General features: G+C 41.5%; 1 protein-coding gene across 2 annotated transcripts in view; it reads right to left on the bottom strand.

The window, feature by feature from the left end:
- BMP2K (BMP2 inducible kinase) overlaps positions 1-18,696 on the bottom strand; it is a 67,298-nt gene that overhangs the window by 34,726 nt on the left and 13,876 nt on the right. For both annotated transcript variants that reach the window (XM_075422070.1, XM_075422071.1), the window contains exons 2-7: positions 7,296-7,414; positions 5,891-5,996; positions 3,978-4,120; positions 3,557-3,678; positions 2,478-2,559; positions 1,683-1,815 (exon numbers count right to left, since the gene is read on the bottom strand). In XM_075422070.1, coding sequence (XP_075278185.1) covers positions 1,683-1,815; positions 2,478-2,559; positions 3,557-3,678; positions 3,978-4,120; positions 5,891-5,996; positions 7,296-7,414 — 705 coding nt within the window. The remainder of the gene's footprint in view (positions 1-1,682; positions 1,816-2,477; positions 2,560-3,556; positions 3,679-3,977; positions 4,121-5,890; positions 5,997-7,295; positions 7,415-18,696) is intronic.

Here is an 18,696-nt window from a genome sequence, read left to right as displayed (position 1 = left end):
ACCCGACTGACCCAAGGGACAGTCCACACCACAGCTGACCCGACTGACCCAAGGGACAGTCCACACCACAGCTGACCCTGACTGACCCAAGGGACAGTCCACACCACAGCTGACCCTGACTGACCCAAGGGACAGTCCACACCATACAGAGTCCTGCTCAGCGTATAAAGTGGGGGGAAGAAGGAGGAAGGGGGGATGTTTGGAGTGGTGGCATTTGTCTTCCCAAGTAACCACTATGGGTGACGGAGCCCTGCTTTCCTGGAGATGCCTGCCCGTGGGAAGTGGTGAATTAATTCCTTGTTTTGATTTGCTTGTGCACACGGCTTCTGCTTTACCTATTAAGCTGGCTTTATCTCAACCCACGAGTTTTCTCACTTTTACCCTTCTGATTCTCTGCCCCATCCCAGTGGGTGGGAGTGAGCGAGCGGCTGTGTGGGGCTTAGTTGCTGGACGGGGTTAAACCACCACAGTCAGTTATTAAGTATCTGCAGAAGGTAAATGCTTACCATGGTAACTGCTATTTCTCAATTATGAATGTGTGCTCAAAAAAGTGGCTTGGATTTGGTACTTCCAATTATATAAAAGCATGAACTATGTGGTCAACAGTCATAACTTCAAAATAAATTACAAGAGCTTCTATTCAAACTTTCTGAATTTTTCATATTCTGTCAGTCACACACTTTCAAATTAACCTGCTCAAAGTTGAAAACAAAGACAGCTGAAAATACTCATTATTACTGTAAATATTAGATCCTGTATCTCTGTACTTGGATAACAGACTAATTGCTAGCCTCAGAGCTTCTTGTTGTCCAAAGTTTTCCTTCATACTCTTTGCGTTTTCAAATTTTTACCAGAGTTCATGCCTGACACTTTGGGTTGCACAAACTTTCAGATTTTTGCTCTAGTTTAAACCACGAAACTACTATAAAATTCCCCCCAGTGCAAGTCATCTCAGTACATTTATGTTTCTAAACTAAACTTCTGCTTCAAACTCATCTAAGCACAACTGTCCAACTTGGACAGAAAATACTACTAATGGTCTGACATTCCATAGAAAATACATGATTAAGAGCAAAAAGGAACTATGAATAAATTAAGACCTACTCTTTTCACTCCCCTCATACCTTCTCATGGTTTATGGCTACCTAAGGGGGGGGCAAATCATCCATGCCTCCCAAAGGAAGCAAAAAGTTCTTTTAACTCCAACAAAGCTCTTCTGAGCTGAGAGGTACAATTTCAACCAGCAGGGCTTTGCACTGCTTTACTGTGTTTCAATTCTGAAGTTATCATCAACTCATCCATTAAATGCCCAGAACACAGTAGCTGATTTTAACAAGTCAGCAGTCCAGGAGAAAGACTTGCCTGTGCTTCATTTACCTGGCTTGCATTTGGTGCCATTTCAAAGATTCCTCGAGGTTTCTGAAATGGCTCTCTGGGCCAGCACCTCAGTTCTGCACCCTGTGGCACAGTCCTCTGTTGAGCAAAGGGATAAGCAAGCCTCCTTTCAAGGGCAAGTGCAGGACTTGCACGACAGATGGCAGCCAGGAGCAACTCCCACTGCTCGCTGAAGAAGCCAGCCAGTCTGCACCGCCCATCCAAGTCACTCCTCTACATTAGCGGGATCTTCTGTGTTTTATTTGATCCATGAGGCAAAAGAATCGCCATGCTGCCCAGATACTTACTTATCAAACAGTGTATACTATGAGAGTATCGGGAATTGTCCGGAATGGTAAAGCTTCCATCACAAATAGCAACTTGACTTTCTCCAAAGGGAAGTGAAAAGAAACAAAGTTTATACAGCAAGCAGCCAAGCGCCTGTAAAAAACAAATACAGGCACTGTAAAGGGATGAGAGTAAGCCTTTTACACAACAACACAGCACCAACAAGAAACAAACCGCATCCTAGCTACAGCTGATGCTTACCCTGCTATGTAGAAGCTGCATTATGAAACACTCTGTTGATGAGACAAGCTGATAAACAAACCAGCTCTAAACAGGCTTTCTTTCCCACTGACTCCTATGTTAGACAACGAACCACCAAAATTAGAGCACATACCAAGAGCTGCATTCACACTGTCAGATCACCCAGAGATACCACTAGCATTTCCACTGAATTGAGTCTTTATCTACTTCACTGCGCATCACCTAATAAAAACACCTTTCTTCATGAAGCTGCTAAGAGGTTTCCACAAGAAATCACTAGTGACTCGCACGCAGCAACCTGAGTCAACAAAAAGGAAGAAAATTCTAACTCAAGCTCCCCTTAACTCAAAATGACCATCATACATGGCATTCATTTTTTTTTTACAGAAGGCATAACTACCGAAGACACCTCCACTATACTTTGCATTGTACAGGTGCATTATATATTTCACTTTCAAAGAATTAGTTTTTCAGTTAGTCAATGTTGGTTTTAACTTCCCCCCTCCCACCTCTTAATTAGTTCCATATTTCACAGTACCTGATTTTTTGCTTACCCAGATATCTGCCTTGGTGGTAATTGGTTTTCCTCCATAAAGATTGATCATTTCAGGAGCTCTGTATGATAGTGTTGTATACCTAGCAGTAAACAGTTAAAAGAGGATGGAGCTGAAAAGTGTGCCTCAGAACTGAAATCGTGTTTTCCTGCATCTGCCATGCACGCACCATTCATACCCAAGTTTCAGATATGCGCCTTGAATTGTCTTACACAGTGCAAGTCACTTCTTGCATTTGCAGCATCACAGAGAATATTTGGAGTGGCAACATAAAATCATCACACACAAGAATAAATATTAAGTCAGCTAAATTTTGCTTTTAATGTTATTTCCCCAGCACGTGTACTTTTTCAAGAGTCACTTTGCTTGAATACTGCAATAACCAGTCATTTGAAAGATGTAATGGAAGAGTCCGCCGAGTCCCTACCACATATTGAAACATAAAGAATGCAGACTTCAAAAAAATCTAACATCTCAAAAGTAGTCCAGATATTTTTCAGAGCTGGAAAAAAAGCCCTATATCACTTGAGAACAAGTAGTCTGTATTTATTCCTCTGCAGTAGCTAGTGTGAAGGGGCAAAACCAAACTAATACATGTTTTCAAGAGTGCATCAGTAATAAAAGTTAAAATATTTTTCTAATCAGTCTTAAGAGAATGAACATGGACCTTACTCTATAAATAAGACCCTACATAAATCCACTGCAATGCTTATTTACATCAGCTCTTTTTCTCTCATACCATTAGCTGTATTAAAATAGCACAAATTTAAAATATGAAACTCCTAAAATGGCCAGTAGCCAGACATATATTTTTGAACAGTTTCATTTCAAAACAGCATGTTTTTTCCAACAGCTCTATTCTTAAGAGCCTCAGCTTTAAAAAACAATCTGTGAATAAATGGAAGAAATCTATGTTTCCAAGTAGTTTCACTGTTTTACTATATTTGCGTCAACATTAGTTCAAATTCAATCATCAAGTTCAACTCATGTTAATAAGATATGTGCACAATGCACCATAACACATGGAGTTTCCTAGCAGCATGATCATGGCTTATGATGGGCCACTGAAATGAACTTACTTTTTAATTTCTTCTTCAACCACATTAACACCATCTTTTTGAGGATTAAGATATTTGTTAGTGGCACTGCCGAAATCACAGAGAACATAGTTCCCGCTATCGTTTAACAATATATTCTCCACCTTGAAAGGGAATCAACACACAGAAACATTAGATGTAAACAATGGCATTAATTTCCGAGTTAACCGTTAGTACGCGTTCTCACACACAAACAGGAAAGTTTTCTGAAAAATCAGTTGATAAGGCTTGGCCTTCCCAGTAAGTGATGTCTTCTGGTCTAGTCTCTCTGTTCACAGCTCCACCAATGGCAAGCGCTTTCCTAACTACAAGTCAGTCTTAGTGAAACACCTCCTATATTCTCCATCCTTTTTATGCAGATCGTTGATTTTAACCTAGATGTGCCTTTTTATTAAGTTCATACCTTTAGATCCCGGTGAACTATAGGTGTTTTGCACTGATGCAACCGGGCAACGGCTTCACAGGTATCACAAAATATTCTCATTACTTCTGACTCAGTAAAGCCTGTCTGCAGACGCTGATTCATCTGATTCACAACTTGTCCAGCTAAAGAAACAACATGTTTTTGGTTTGGTTTTTTTTTTTTTTTTTTTTAAGTAATTACTATCATGTACAGAAGTAAAGACTTATTTATATGCAAAAAAATCCACAAATTAGATGCAAGAAAGATTTCCACGGTCACTGTTTTTAAATAGAACAAACCTGGTTTTCCAAATGCGCGCTCTTGTATCATCCTAGACAGGAAAATTACTGTTTCACATGTGAAAAAAACAAACAGTCCCTATGACTGAAACCCACTGGGGATGAGTTGTCACAAACACAAAGAAGCATCCATCATGCAAAGATGTTACCTCAAAAGTCTCTCTTGCATTTAGATCCATAGCCAAAACCCTGTCAGCCAACCGAGTTCAATTTAATTCATATTCTAAACACCCTCTCTGTGTTTCTGGGAGACAAATGAAAAAAAAAAAAGAGGAAAAAAGAGGTAAAGAAAAAAAAAAGAGGGGGGAAAAAAAAGAGCGCCTTGAATCCACCCTTGGAGAAAGACCTCACTTCACCTCTTCATAGGTTTCTTTCTAAGATCGGGAATCATTATTTCCTTGTTTCTTGAACTAGTTTTACCAGATAATACTAAGCTCTTCCTACCACAATGCTCCCTTAACACTAACATATAAAGCAAGACTCAGTAGCTGCAGAGCCTTCGTGAGCGTTCTGTCAAAACAAGGATGCTGTGAAAAAGAAAAGCGTAACACTGTCAAGTCATCTGATCATTGATATCCACGTGACTATTTACCATTATAATTAAGCAACAAGTGCTATCAATAGGGAGTCAGAAGTGAGCTCCCACAAGGGTACAGAAATTCACCCATACAAGCAGGGTAGAGGGCCAAAAGTGTGGCCACTAAGTTTTCAAGTTATCTCCTTATTCCCTTCCCTAAAATGTACATCCAGACTGTCTTTGGATCCTTATGGCACAGATTGCACAAACTAATGTTTACTGCTTCTACTGCAAATAAAACCAACGTAAATCTCAACTTAAAGTATTCCTTTAGCATTACGGACAATGGGGTGGGTCTTCTTTCTAGCCTAGAAATACCTTGTTCTTGTAGCACTTGCTCTATCATCATCACCCTATTTGGGTTAACCACCATCTGGTATTATGGGGTCAGTGCCTAGTTAACCTGAATTTTAGATAAACTTCACAAGTTAATTCAATGGCAAGTTTATTTCAATGCATATGTGAGATGGGGGGAAAAAAAAAAAAATCTAGAAACTACCTGTTCTTAGATATTGTTTGAAACAAAATTAGATTATAAAGCAGGACCACAGGACTACTTTTTTTTGTCCAGCATTATTAACAGTAACTGTGCTATGCTCATTTATAACAAGTCACCTGTCAGATAAAAGTAAACCATCTTTAATATTGTTATCTAAAACAAAAATAGCAGAAGGAGAACAGCAGTTAAAAGCTTGCCAATCTTTCTTAGCAAATTATATTCTAGCTACACGTTGATTAGCACAAACAGCAGAACAGAACAATTTCACTTTATGCTTACACAAGTAATTTCCCTGTTTCTAAACATACTTAATTGCAGAGCCGTGTGAAACTGACTTTTACATTTTCTCAGTGTTCAACAGCTCAGTGCCTCCACAGCAACAACGCAAACAGAAAAGCAAAAAGAATTAATTGGATTCCAGCTGAGGTATACATGTTAACCTTTTCTATCAAGGGAACAATTCTAAGTAAAAATCCCAGGTGATCAACACAAACATCTTCCCTGCATTTACTCTGAAAAGCCAAGAGCTGTCTCTTACCTCGACAGTACTCCATGAGAATGAGCACCTCCCAAACATTATCGCTTATACAGTTAACAGCGCAATCCAAATAGCTCACAATATTCTTGTGCCCAGATAACTCTTTCTGAAAAAGAAGATGCACGTTACACTTCAGCACAGAATAATTTAAACAAATGAAAGACAGTGTAAGTTTTCAGACAACCATTTATGATTTCAAGTTGAGTTAGCCCTTGTCCCACTCTTGAGAAGTACCGCAAAGGCAGTACCTCAGCTCACCCCTGCCAGCGACATCAGAGTGACTGCTACGTATCAAACGCAACTGCTTCTCAGAAAAGAACGCTGATGTGCTGCTTCCTGGACAGCACAAACACATCCGAACTGCTGCATTCTAAAACAATGTTTTGAAGTAGTAATAGCTAGAGCCTTGGTATGTAGGAGATCTGGAAGAATCAAGCTACTCATGCCCATCCTAAGGTAAACTGAAAAACAGCCTCTCAGTCATTAAAAAAAGCAGCTGGAAAAAAGCCACAACTGTTGTAGTCTAAACTACTACAAAGTTTTACAAAGTTATCACACACAAGCAACTGAAGGTGTCCCCAAAGAAAAAAAAAAAACTTCTAAGAGCCATTTACATGTGGAATTAAGCAATGATTATTTCACATCTGACTCTACAAGTGTTGTCATCTGTATTACAGATTTACTGCCTACAAGATAACTCAAGGTTACCACAGAAGTACCTGCTGTACCAGGTAATTAAATAGGTGCTGCTATGATTAGAACACTTGTAAGCTGGAAGTATATGGAGATAAATAGTCTTCACAGTATCTGCTGGAAGGCAGTATAACAGATTTTCTCCTGCCCAGTCAGCAACTACTTTTTTTTTTTAAATTTTTTTTTAACCTGTCAAGTAATCATAAACCCAAGTGTATCTGACCAAACCTTCCAGTTTCTCCTCATTTGCTATTCACCTGCTGAGAAACAACAGAAACTCTGATGATGTAGCTACACCCGCATCAGTTAGCTCAGCACTGGACTGCAACTTGAACAACGTGCTTACACCTGCTCAAGACGACAACACTCGCACCAGCCACCAGCAGCACCCTTCAGCTAACAGAGCTGCGGGACACAGAGGCCTTGAGAATCTAAGTCACCACTGCAGAAGTGCATGCGATTACTTTTGATTGGGAACCAGAGGTACTGACCAAATTGACTATGGTATCAAATATATTTTTTACAATTAATTTAGAGATTAATCACACACCAACCCTAAACTGAGCATTAATTTCTGAAACTAAGGGTGTAAAATCAGGACCTCCAGGACAAAAGAAAAGGTAGTCTAGAAGGGATTGTCATTGAAGAGGCATTTGGTGTGTGCATACTACAAACTAATACACTCTCCGGCTACAAATAACAGACTTCTTACCATAATTGTAATTTCTCTCTTGCACACGTTGAGATCTGGCACATTGTTAACATACATTCGTTTCAGTGCACAACGTATCCCTCCATGGGTACGTACCAGAAAGACAGTGGAGAAGCCACCTGGAAAAAACAATTACAAGCAAATGAAGCTACTTGAGTTTTTGTTATTCCTCTAGCCAACATCATTACATGCTAAGAAATGAATAAGAAAGTCTATGTAAGTCATTGCGTGAGGAGTAACGACCACCTGAAAAGTTACAAGATTTGTTACCTCAATCCATTTCACATAGGTGAAGTACTCCTGACAAAAACATAAGGATCTTACTATTTTGTTACAGTATTAAATGAAAATATTTGAAAAGCATTTTCACATTCATATAAAGCCTAGTGCAATCTCTATGTATTCAGAGATATCAGCCCTGCAGTACTTTCAGAGCCTTTCAGAAACCTGAACAAAGTGAAGGTATTCTCCAGATCTTCACAAATTCTAAATCCCCCAATACTTCATTGAGGTTAATATTTATTCTCTAAACCTACATTTTAAAACCTAAAAATTAAAACACTAAGAAAAGAGAAAGTCTTCAGAGACACAGATGAAGTCATGTAACTTTTCAGCAGAGCCTAAAGACAGGCAGAACCTTCCTGCAATCACAGACTATGCAAGCATCGACCCTAAAGCAGTGCTTTTCTTTAAAGCCACACTAAACACGCAGCTAAGAATTCAGCATTTTCCCACAACTAGTCCAGTCAGAAGCATTCTTACTCCAACAGCAGCATGAACTGCGAGCCATGCACTGGAGCCCACCTCCCAGCTTCTCAGTATGCAGCTTTTCTCTTCACTGGCAGGGAAGAACCACGCAGACAGGAATTATACCCAGAAGCGAAGTGGAACTGCTTACACAGAAAGTACTCCCAAACGCTAGGGCAAACCAAAGAGAAAACCAACGCTCCCCCGTTTTCTCTGCCTTCTGTGAGTCTCCCCTACTGCTCAAGGGCTGAAGCAGGTTGCATTAGAACCACCTCAAGGTCCACAGGCACAGCCTTCCCACAGTTTTGGGAAATCTGCCCCATGGAAGAGCTCATGTCAATCCACGCTTTCCTCACCTGACTGCTGTCTGATGGCAAGCCAACCGTTACCATGGGAACTTTCAACCAGTGCAATCAGGACAGAAATATGTAAACTAAAACGATTAAGTACTCTGATAATCAGGCAGCCAACTGAAATGCACGCCTTTCATGTTTCCCAATACAACCTGCAAGCAGCGTTTATTAAGTATAATGCACCTCATTTGATACAAGTCTCGTGCTTGAACAAACATGCATGTAATAATTTACAACTGAAGTTAAGTTTTATTAGGAAATTTGTGTGAAGATTAAATATCTTTTATTTTTAACTTAATTGCTCAGTTAGCCAAATGAGATGCTACACTGTCAAAACAGAATTACTGCCCATTTTAATACAACAGCCTAAGTTCCGCAAAATTATTACACTTAACCTAGTTGACATAGGGCCTTCCCAAAACATTAACAGGACACCTGCTCTCAAGTTCCTCAAGTCCTAACGCCAAACTCCCGCTGGGGCTCCCCTAACACCAGCCTGGGGAATTACGCTGAGTGATGTGCAGACCTTCATTAAGGGAAGATCTTCTCTACTACATTCTCAATAAAAAGAGGCTTCTTTAAGCACCAACACTTGACCAAAAATATAAAGCAATACTCAGGTAAAGCACAAAAATCTAACAATTAGGATAAAAAAAAAAAAAAAAAAAAAAAAAATCACTTCTTGTCTTTTTAACCAGTTGTATAGCCTTAAAATTCTCTAGCAGGAGGACAAGAACAAAATGCCAGGTATCAAGTTTCCCTGACAATTGTTTTTATGTAACCAGAGCAGACATGACTGGGTAAAAACAATCAGCAAAAAGTAGTGAAAAACTCTAAATAATTAGACAGCTACTCTTCTTGCCATTAGGTGGCAATATTAACTAATACTTGAACCCTGAAAGAGCCATAAAAGCAGACCTATTCCCCATCTTGCCAAGGAGCAGATATGTGACCTTGAATGGTTTTCCATTAGTAAATACCACCACTATAAAAGTCCTTTCATCAAAGAGCCAAATGGCGTAACTCTGAACAAAATGTGAATAAGTATATTAATAGTTACAGGAAAATTCATAGCCACCAATGTTCTGGAAATCTTTATCCAGCAAAACCCTGAACCACTAAACGTTTTAAGCCATTCCTGATGTTAAACTTCTCACTGAAAGCACCGAAGCAAACAATAATCAGTGCTGTAAATATTAATGAAAACTTGTATTAAACATTGCTGTCTGGGGAGGGGCAGGAGGTGGGTACGTACATGGCCTTGTCCTACACAGAAACACAACCAGAAACCACGAGCAGTGCTTCACCTGGAGACTCCAGACTGCAGACTGGACAGAACTACACTCCACTGTCCGTCAGCACAGGAGCTGGCATTTCACCAGCGTTTCCAGAAGGTGAAAAAATTTTCTATTCTCTCACACCAGTGAGGATAGAAAATGCACTGGATTTTCCATAACCCAATGCATCCAAAAAAGCTTAAATCAAAACTGTCATAAGCTATGGCACATAAAAAGATGACAAGGAAGTTCCAGATGTTAAGCCACCATCTTCTCTATGTACTTCCATTCTTTACCAACCATCATGACATTTCTGGTTCCCTTCTTAAACTCGTAATATAGTCAAGTCACCACTCCCCCAGCATCCCACAGGTACCTCCCCATCTGCCCACAGGGAAGAAGTGCCACAACGCACTGCAGCTGGGCCCAAGACAGGTACGCAGGCTCTAAACTCACTAGCACATATTCTTCACCTACTGGGCAACAAGCAACAGCTTTGCCAACTTTCAGGCCTTTCCACCAAAAAGCAACATAACTTTGGATGGACTTATTTGTGAGAGCATCAAAATTCACAGTACCTTTGTTTAAAAGTTGACAGAAAAGGCACAGAGACCAAATACAATAACCTAGCAAACTGTGTATGTGCTCAGGCTGTCAACAGGCTTGGCAATACAATTACGTGAACCTCACTGCCCTCAGCCATTTCAGCACAGCAAGACCTTTAGCTCACCTGTCAGTAAATAACTTTAGATACCATCTAAATATTGCCACTGATGTATTCAAGACAACAGTACGTAAGGCTGCCAGGTACAGGCAGAGAGCGTAACGCCACAACCCCATTTTTTCTCCTTTGTTCCACATGCTCAAGAACCAACTCCAATGTAAACTGAGAGGCCGCAGAACAAGTGACCAAGGAAACCAAAGGGCCGGTGCCACAGTCAGCACTGCAGACCTGAGTCTGGTACTGGCTGCAGTTCTGGAGAGGCTGCACGCAACACACAAGCAAAGAAGCATCCTTTAGCATGACGACAGCAGCACTGCACTTACCCAACCTGTACTGGCCCACACGAACTTTGCAAGAACATCCCACAGGCTTGCTGCTAAGTGTGAATCACTGAGGCGTCGCATCTGTGGGCCTCACAACCGAGACTCACCTCGGTTACTCCCAGACCTGGCCACAAAGAGCCAACAAGAGCTATTTCCCCCTCGGAACACACATGTCCTTTTCATCGTGTACTGTACCATTAGAATCAAATTATCTCTACCCCCTTTCCCAGATTGAAAACTTTGTACTGGTTGTGGCTGGGACAGAGTTGAATTTCTTTGCAGTAGTCTGTATAGGGCTATGTTTTGGATTTCTACTAGAAATAGTGTCGATAACACGCTGGTGTCTTCGTAATTGCGGAGCAGTGCTTGCACAGTGCTGAGGCCTTCTCTGCTCCTCTCCTCCCCCCCCAGCGAGCAGGCTGGGGGCACAGAAAGCTGGGAGGGGACACAGCCAGGACACCCGACCCCGACTGACCAAGGGACAGTCCACACCATACGATGTCATGCTCAGCAATAAAAGTGGTGGGAAGAAAGAGAAAACGGGGTGACTTTCAGAGCGACGGTGTTTGTCTCCCCAAGTAAGCGCTGTGGGCGATGGAGCCCTGCTTTCCTGGCGATGGCTGAACACCTGCCCGCCCGTGGGAAGTCATGAATGAATTCCCTATTTTGCTTTGCTTGCATACACAGCTTTTGCTTTACCAGTTAAACTGTCTTTATCTCAACCCAGGAGTTCTTACTTATGCCCTTTCGATTGTCCCCCCCATTCCCGCCCCACTGGGGGCAAGTGACTGCGCGGCTGTGCGGGGCTCAGCTGCCACCCAGGGTTAAGCCACAGCAGACTTGCAGGAGCTGAATCTCTCACAGGCTTTTATTTCCACCGAACTCATCCGAGGCTTAAGCACTCAAAAGTTACACATGACAGTCACACTGCACAAGTCACTTTTCCTTGAAATATCTGCTAAAAAGCCTCTCTCTAGCATCTACCCTCACTTAAGTCAGTAGATACTTAGCAGAATTAAAACCCTGAAACTCATTACAAAGCTCAGTAAGTTGAAATTCACACCTCTTTCTTGCCTTGAATGGTCATTTCTTTCATCTTAATCATCCACTCTTGGGATCTTATTAACAAGCTAACTAGCAACATTTCAGCTTTTTGTGGTTTTGTCTGTGTTTGTTTTTTAAGAAAATTCTACTTCAGCCACATTTCCTAGTCTTTTTCCTATGCACATTTAATGTCAACCTTGAAAAATTTAACTGGCCTCAAGGTTCTGTTTGTGCTTTACCATGTTACATTCCTGAAACTCCAACCAGAAAACAGTGTAGCTGTCAGAATACAAAATATCCTATTTGCTTACTCAGGTAGAACAAAACAGGGCTGAAGGATCTTCCAGTACCTTTACCATCTTTCCGACTGCTGACAACGGCTTTGTGAAGACCGGCTAGAAGAATATCAACACAGGTATTCTGAACAAAGTTATGTGTATTTTAGACAATAAGACAATTAGACAATAAGATTTTTTAAATATACCACTAAAACATACAGAAGCACCAAATGTTCCTCCAACTGGTGAGCTACTCGATTATGTCCTCAAATGTCCAACAAGCAGAACAGAACTTTGAGCAGAAGGATTTTATCTGTACAGTAATATGCAATAACCACTACCCACACCTGCAATTGCTGAGCCAGGAACGGTAGCTACTAGTCACTCACAAAAGCAGCAAGGTATAAAAGCTTCCCTACAAAACCATCAAAACCTGGCTTTTACGGAGAGCTGGCTGAGTTTTAATATCCCTTTCCATTGCGACACAAAGAAATACTCAAAAGTAAGTTTTGATAAAGCTAATCATTATATAGACGTCTATTTGCAGATACAGTATTCACATGCAGCTTTCCTGCACATTTCAGAAACCTGAAAGGAATGAAGTAATAAATGTGGGAAGCAATAGATCATAAATGTTCTTCTGTACCTACACTATCTGGACCGTTAGATATTTAGTAACTTCCTCAACAACTAATATAATCTTGAGTTAAAAAAAGGACAGTTTTTGAAAAACCTCACCCTTACCGCTGTGAGCCCTAAGAGAGGCTGTAAGACTAACATGACTGCCTCCATTACAACACGGCTCCAGAACTGGCTTTACAGTCATTATGCAAAGTTGTTCTTAATAAAGCTGGATAACCTAAAGGACAGTTTATGTCTAATCTGAAGCCAGTTTGCAAGTTCAGCTCTGAGCTTTGTACAACCTTGGCCAGTCAGATGGCCTTGTGTCCCTCTCTCCGCAGAGCTGGACAAACACGTTGAAGTGTAAATTATTTTCCAGTGACCCACCTGCCCACACGTATGCTGCTAACCTTTTCTTCCCCTTCGCAGCAAGATGGCTATCCATCTACAGGCTAACATTCTTTAAAATACCAGATCTGGCTTTTTTGCATTTCAGATAATCTGACACACAACAATAATTTAGGTGTGTGCATCTGTTTTCTGAATAAACTTCTGCCTTCAGCAATACTTTCACTGCTATCTTATTCAGCACCACTTGATACCTAGATCACTTGCTCTCCGTTAATTCTAGAACCAAAAGTCGTTCAGATGTCTCAAGTACCTTCCAAAATCAGGCTGACCTGCAGCCAGAGATGCCCTTCTTCAGAAGTTACGCACCTCCTGAGCACTGTAGTTTGTGAGCCAAATGCACAAGAGCTATTCCTTGCAGCTCAGTTTTGATCAGATCTTCACAGGGTATGTAACAAACACAGCACACTCCTGGAGTTCAGAGATTACTCCTGTGATCCTGATTGTCACACAGCCCCCTCTTCTGTCCTGCTGCTCAGCTTCTTCCCTCGCGGTGTACTGCTGCAACACCCGTAACTCCACACGTTCACTAGCATCCTATTAGGATAATTGCAGGGCACTTCTTCAAATGAGAAACTCTCTCCTTCCTGCAATGAAGTCAGTCCTTACTGTACAGGGGCATTGTCTTCTGCTAGTCAACAGATGCCATATTGCAGGCACACTGACAAGAGTGATGGGCTAAAAGCACGCACAAGAAATACTGTGGTTTTGTGTAAAGAATGCTATTTAGTTCTTCACGCTAACAAAATTTATGACACTGAAACCTTTAAAAATGCACAGAGCTCAAACATTTGAAAATTTTTAATCACAGTCCAAACACTGCATGACTGTTGAGAAGGTCTATTATCAGAAACTTATAATGCAGTTTTCAAGCTGCATGAGGAACTTTTGCTCAAGCACTCAGTTTTTGTCAAAATCTCCACGGGGCAAGGAAGCCACTGACCACAATTCTGCCTTTCCATTCCGGAAGCACCTCTGCATGAGAAGATGAGACATCCCATTAAAAAAGGTATCAGCTTCCCAGCAACGCGACAAGAATTCCTGCCACAGCTGGTATATACCTCAAGTTGTATGCTAGGCTTCCAGAGCGTGGGTTGAAGATCAGCCAGTTGTCATCATCCCAGTACGCTGCCACCACTTTATTCACGCGTAGATTGCTGCCTCACTGCACCAGTCACTGCCAGCCCCAAGCTCTGCAACAGCATTCCAGCTACGGGGAAGGTGCCGTACCTCAACTGTCCCACCACCCTGGCTGCACGGCTGCTAACCGAAGCCCTAACACCTCTGCGCCCTCACTGGCCAGAAAGCACTGCAAAGTGGCCTTCCTGCAGATAAAGGTAGTATTAAATCACACTAACCATACATATACACATCTACATTTTTATACATTTATATACATGCTCTTCTGTGTGTACATTTTTAGTAAAGCATATTCCACAGGTCTGTTACGAACACAAGGCTCAGACAGAGCTCCATCAGGAAGAGCAGTTGACAGATGTTACTTGCAAGCTCAACAGCTCAGCATTCCCAAAACTGAGAGCAGAAATAGCTCCCAACTTCAAAAAGAATCCATTTACACACACACATTTTGGAGTTCAGTATTTCTTTATTTTAAGCGTGCAGACAACGCATTCCAAGGGACACGGCACTGTTCCTTTTCCCACTGCCCACACAAATTCCCACCGTGTAACAACAATCCGAGTGTCAAGGCTGGTTTACACAAGGAGCACTGCTTTCCTCAAACCAGCATCTGCTCTTAAGGCAGCACTGGGAAAACAGCAGCTGTGACTCGCGTACCACCAGGACATTACAATACATCCCGTTACGCGCAGGTCTGCTGTGCGCACCTCTGCCTGCTCACTGGACTGCTGGCCCTGCCGAAGAGCAGGCACTCTCACATTTTATTTCTTCCAGCACCAACTACAGTCCAAGTTTGCAAAAAGCTCTGACAACAGCACATGAGACTACTTGGGGCATCCAAGACACTCCAAGTTACTAGGGTGCTCTAGGAAAGATGAGCTAAAGTCAGCTATAATTTTTTGTGAAAAGTTTTCTCATTTAGTAACACCTCTGCACCAGACATGCCCAGGTGCCAAACTGGAAAAAAAAATTAATCTAGTGTTCTCTGTTGCAAAACAGGGCATACAAATGCCAAATGCACAAATCACCTAAATTTTTAGCCATTTATCAACTGACACTGTGCAGTCATAACCAAAACCCGGACCCCAGTGATGCAAATAGGTACTAGTATTCTTATCACAATGCAGTAGTAAAGCTTTAAGTATGTGAACTTCGCTGGGGTTAGAGACTTCAACGTGTCAACTATACTTTCTCTTGACACCAAAGATCCCAAAAGCCTGCTACAAAGCAAAAAACTAACTCATGCAAATTTAAGAGCTACACAACATGCTACAGGAAACTGCCCAGAAATCACAGGGAATCCCCTCACCTCATGACAGGCAACAGGCAGGACAGACAAGGGGGTAGAACATAGAGGAACATTAAAAACATCAGTCCCAAATCAGTACCTTTTTTTTCTTTTAAATCCTAAGAAGTATTTCTGTGGCATTGACCTCGACAATTTTTCCCTCACAGCGGTAAAATAACTATTCATCAAAAAAGCCTTAACAGGAATTTTTAGCTGTCACCTCTGACAATGTTGTCATTCCCTCCCGGCCCATAAGGACCAGCAAGAAAGCCTTAAATAGTCAGTGGACAGACATTTTGGTTGTTTGAGTGAAACTCTCTGTATTTTGAAAATCCTATCCTCTGTAAAGCTTCTTCTCTCCTCCCTTCCATCAGGCAGCATTCCTCTCTCTCAGGGAAAAAACATCTAAGACAAACAAGCTTAAGGCAAGCGTGTGTGTTTTCAAGAGAGCAACAAACTAAGATACTATTAATTGGCCTCTTAATAGGCAAGCCTCCACATAGTCCAGAGGATGCAATCTTTCTTGCTGAAGTTGGCAGTGTGATTTCTTTGTGAGAACGTCCCAGAGAGAAGCCTGGATCAAGCGCTCCCATGCACGAGAAGACTTTCTACAGACATCCATTCTGTCAATTCAGTATTAAGAGCACTTAAAAAAACTATGATTTAATGAAGTGATACAGACTTCAGAACATTCTTTTTCTGTATGGAGCAAACCTGTTCTAGTCAGCTAGAGTCCTGCAGCACTATGTTGGATTGCCAACTACATCTACTACAGACAACTTCCAAATTTCAGTGCTAACATTGTAGTTCCAGATTTGAGCAAACTTTGTCTGACAGCTGGCCAGTTGAGACACCCAAGCTTTGAACTACAGAACCGCTCAGCATCCGGCATTAAAGACAATCATGCTACTCGCCCTGCACGCTTCTCAGAGCATCCAGGTGATTTGCTCTCCACAGCTGACTACCGTAACGACAACACCGCTCCTGTGCCATCTTCTGACTGTCTGCCTCAGCTATTTTGCTGCTAGAGAAATAAGAAAACCCAACTTCCTAATGCACATAAATTTACAAACTATCTGAATTTAAGAGTTACCGAAGTACACGCACTTGCAATTCCTGAAATACTCTGTCAAATTTAAGGAAGATGAAACCACATTGACTGAATAGCTGATTTTACGTATGCTCTAAAACAAATGGCAAGCATCTGATACACCCTGTGAGTAACACATCTTATGCACTCAAGAAAAAACACTGGATTTCTTAGGGTAAAACTGACGCCTTCTTTACCCCATACTCTTGTTAGAAGACATACGAAAAACCTCTCCACGTTTTAGTTAGTCACAACCACAACTCCTGCTATTCACCCCCCAAAAAAAAAAAATCTAACACATTTACCTCTACAACTGTATTTAACAGGTTCTTGTATTTAAGTCAACAAACATTTACCTTCTCTTAAGAAGCAAGAGAGCCCCTCACTACAAGCAGGACACTGAGGGGCTGGTGCGTGTCCAGAGAAGGGCAGCGAGGCTGGGGAGGGATCTAGAGAATAAGTCTGATGAGGAGCAGCTGAAGGAACTGGGGATGTTCAGTCTGCAGAAGAGGAGGCTGAGGGGGGACCTCATTGCTCTCTACAACTGCCTGGAAGGAGGGGGTAGAGAGGCGGGGGTTGGTCTCTTCTCCCAGGTCACCAGCGATAGGATGAGAGGCAATGGCCTCAAGTTGCATCAGGGGAGGTTTAGATTAGGTATTAGGAATAATTTCTTTACTGAAAGAGTGGTCAGGCATTGGAACAGGCTGCCCAGGGAGGTGCTCAAAAAGCATGTAGATGTGGCACTTTGGGATATGGTTTAGTAGGCATGGTGGTGTTGTGTTGATAGTTGGACTTGATGATCTTAGAGGTCCTTTCCAACCTATGATTCTAGAATTCAGAGAAGATCACCACCAGTTCAATTGATTGTGAAGATCAAAACATTAACCTCTTTTCGCCTACAGATTCCAAAATTATGCTGTAACGGAAATTACCGAGAGTATTAAACAGGTCCATTATATACACTAACAGAAACTGAAAGTAGGAAATTACAGTAAAGTTTGGCAAGAAGTCACAATCCACCAGGCTTCATTCACAAAGTCAGCTCTTACAGCTCTAGGGCTACACTGTCATGCAAACACTTGCTACTTGATTTATTAAAAAACAAAGTTAAATCTAGCACAGAGGGACGGGTACCATAGGTTTATCTAACAAACAGAACAAGAGCTTTCTTCTCACAGGAACAGTGCAAGTAGTTATGTTTGAAGAGATTAAACCAGCCGGCTCCCAGCGTTGGTGGGGATGAGGAAACACTTCAGCACAATGCAGAGTTACCAGAGTTATATTATGCAGTTTACTGTATGGAGGCAGTACAGCAATTTGTTTGCAGGCACATCAGTAACAAAAGCAAAACAGCATTCAGTTCGGCATCTTCTAGTTCATTGCTCATGGAACCACCTTCCAGCCGGAGAACAACACTACCTTCCAACAATGCATGGATCTTCAAGTAATATTTATTTTTGAGATGTACAGTAATGCAACCAATTCATTTATTTTCTTCAAACTCTTTCTTCTTTTGCAAATGCACTTCTTGCACATCCCAGTATATTTCAAGAAACATGCTTTCTCTTTATAGAGCAGGTCAGTATTTTCAAAGCACATTTCCCTTGTACAAGCCTTTACAACGTCCTGTCAAGTAGTGCTGTTAAGTTTCCCCTTCACAGTGCATTACAATACTCAGAACTGCATGCCTTACTAACTTGGCATTTTTAGAATCTCCCTAGCTGGGATAAACCAGTTCTGGAATGTTTAAAAAAAAAAAAATAGTTCAAGAAACACAATCCACACTTCTGAAGCCAAGAAACACTTGTCAAGAGCGACAGCCGTTTGCAGGAGCAAGCGAGATTTTTCTCCAAGAGATAAAGCTTCATGTCTTTGATGCTCCCCTTTCCAAACAGTAAGCTTCAAGAATAAATAGAAACCCACACAAAAGAACCCCACCAACCAACCTGAACACGGTATTTTTTTGGTCAAGGTCAAGACTGTTGACTAACATTTATATAAGGGATTATGCTGTGTAATCTAGGCCAGAACAGTTAATTCGATTCCGTTTCACTGTGCCATTAAACCTCTAGTCTCTCAAACTTCAGCACGCTACACGTATCATGTTA

The sequence above is a fragment of the Opisthocomus hoazin genome, chromosome 5, assembly GCF_030867145.1.
Source record: "Opisthocomus hoazin isolate bOpiHoa1 chromosome 5, bOpiHoa1.hap1, whole genome shotgun sequence".
Taxonomy (NCBI): Eukaryota; Metazoa; Chordata; class Aves; order Opisthocomiformes; family Opisthocomidae; genus Opisthocomus; species Opisthocomus hoazin.
Note: the sequence above shows the minus strand (reverse complement) of the source record. Positions and strands in the feature narration are given on the sequence as shown.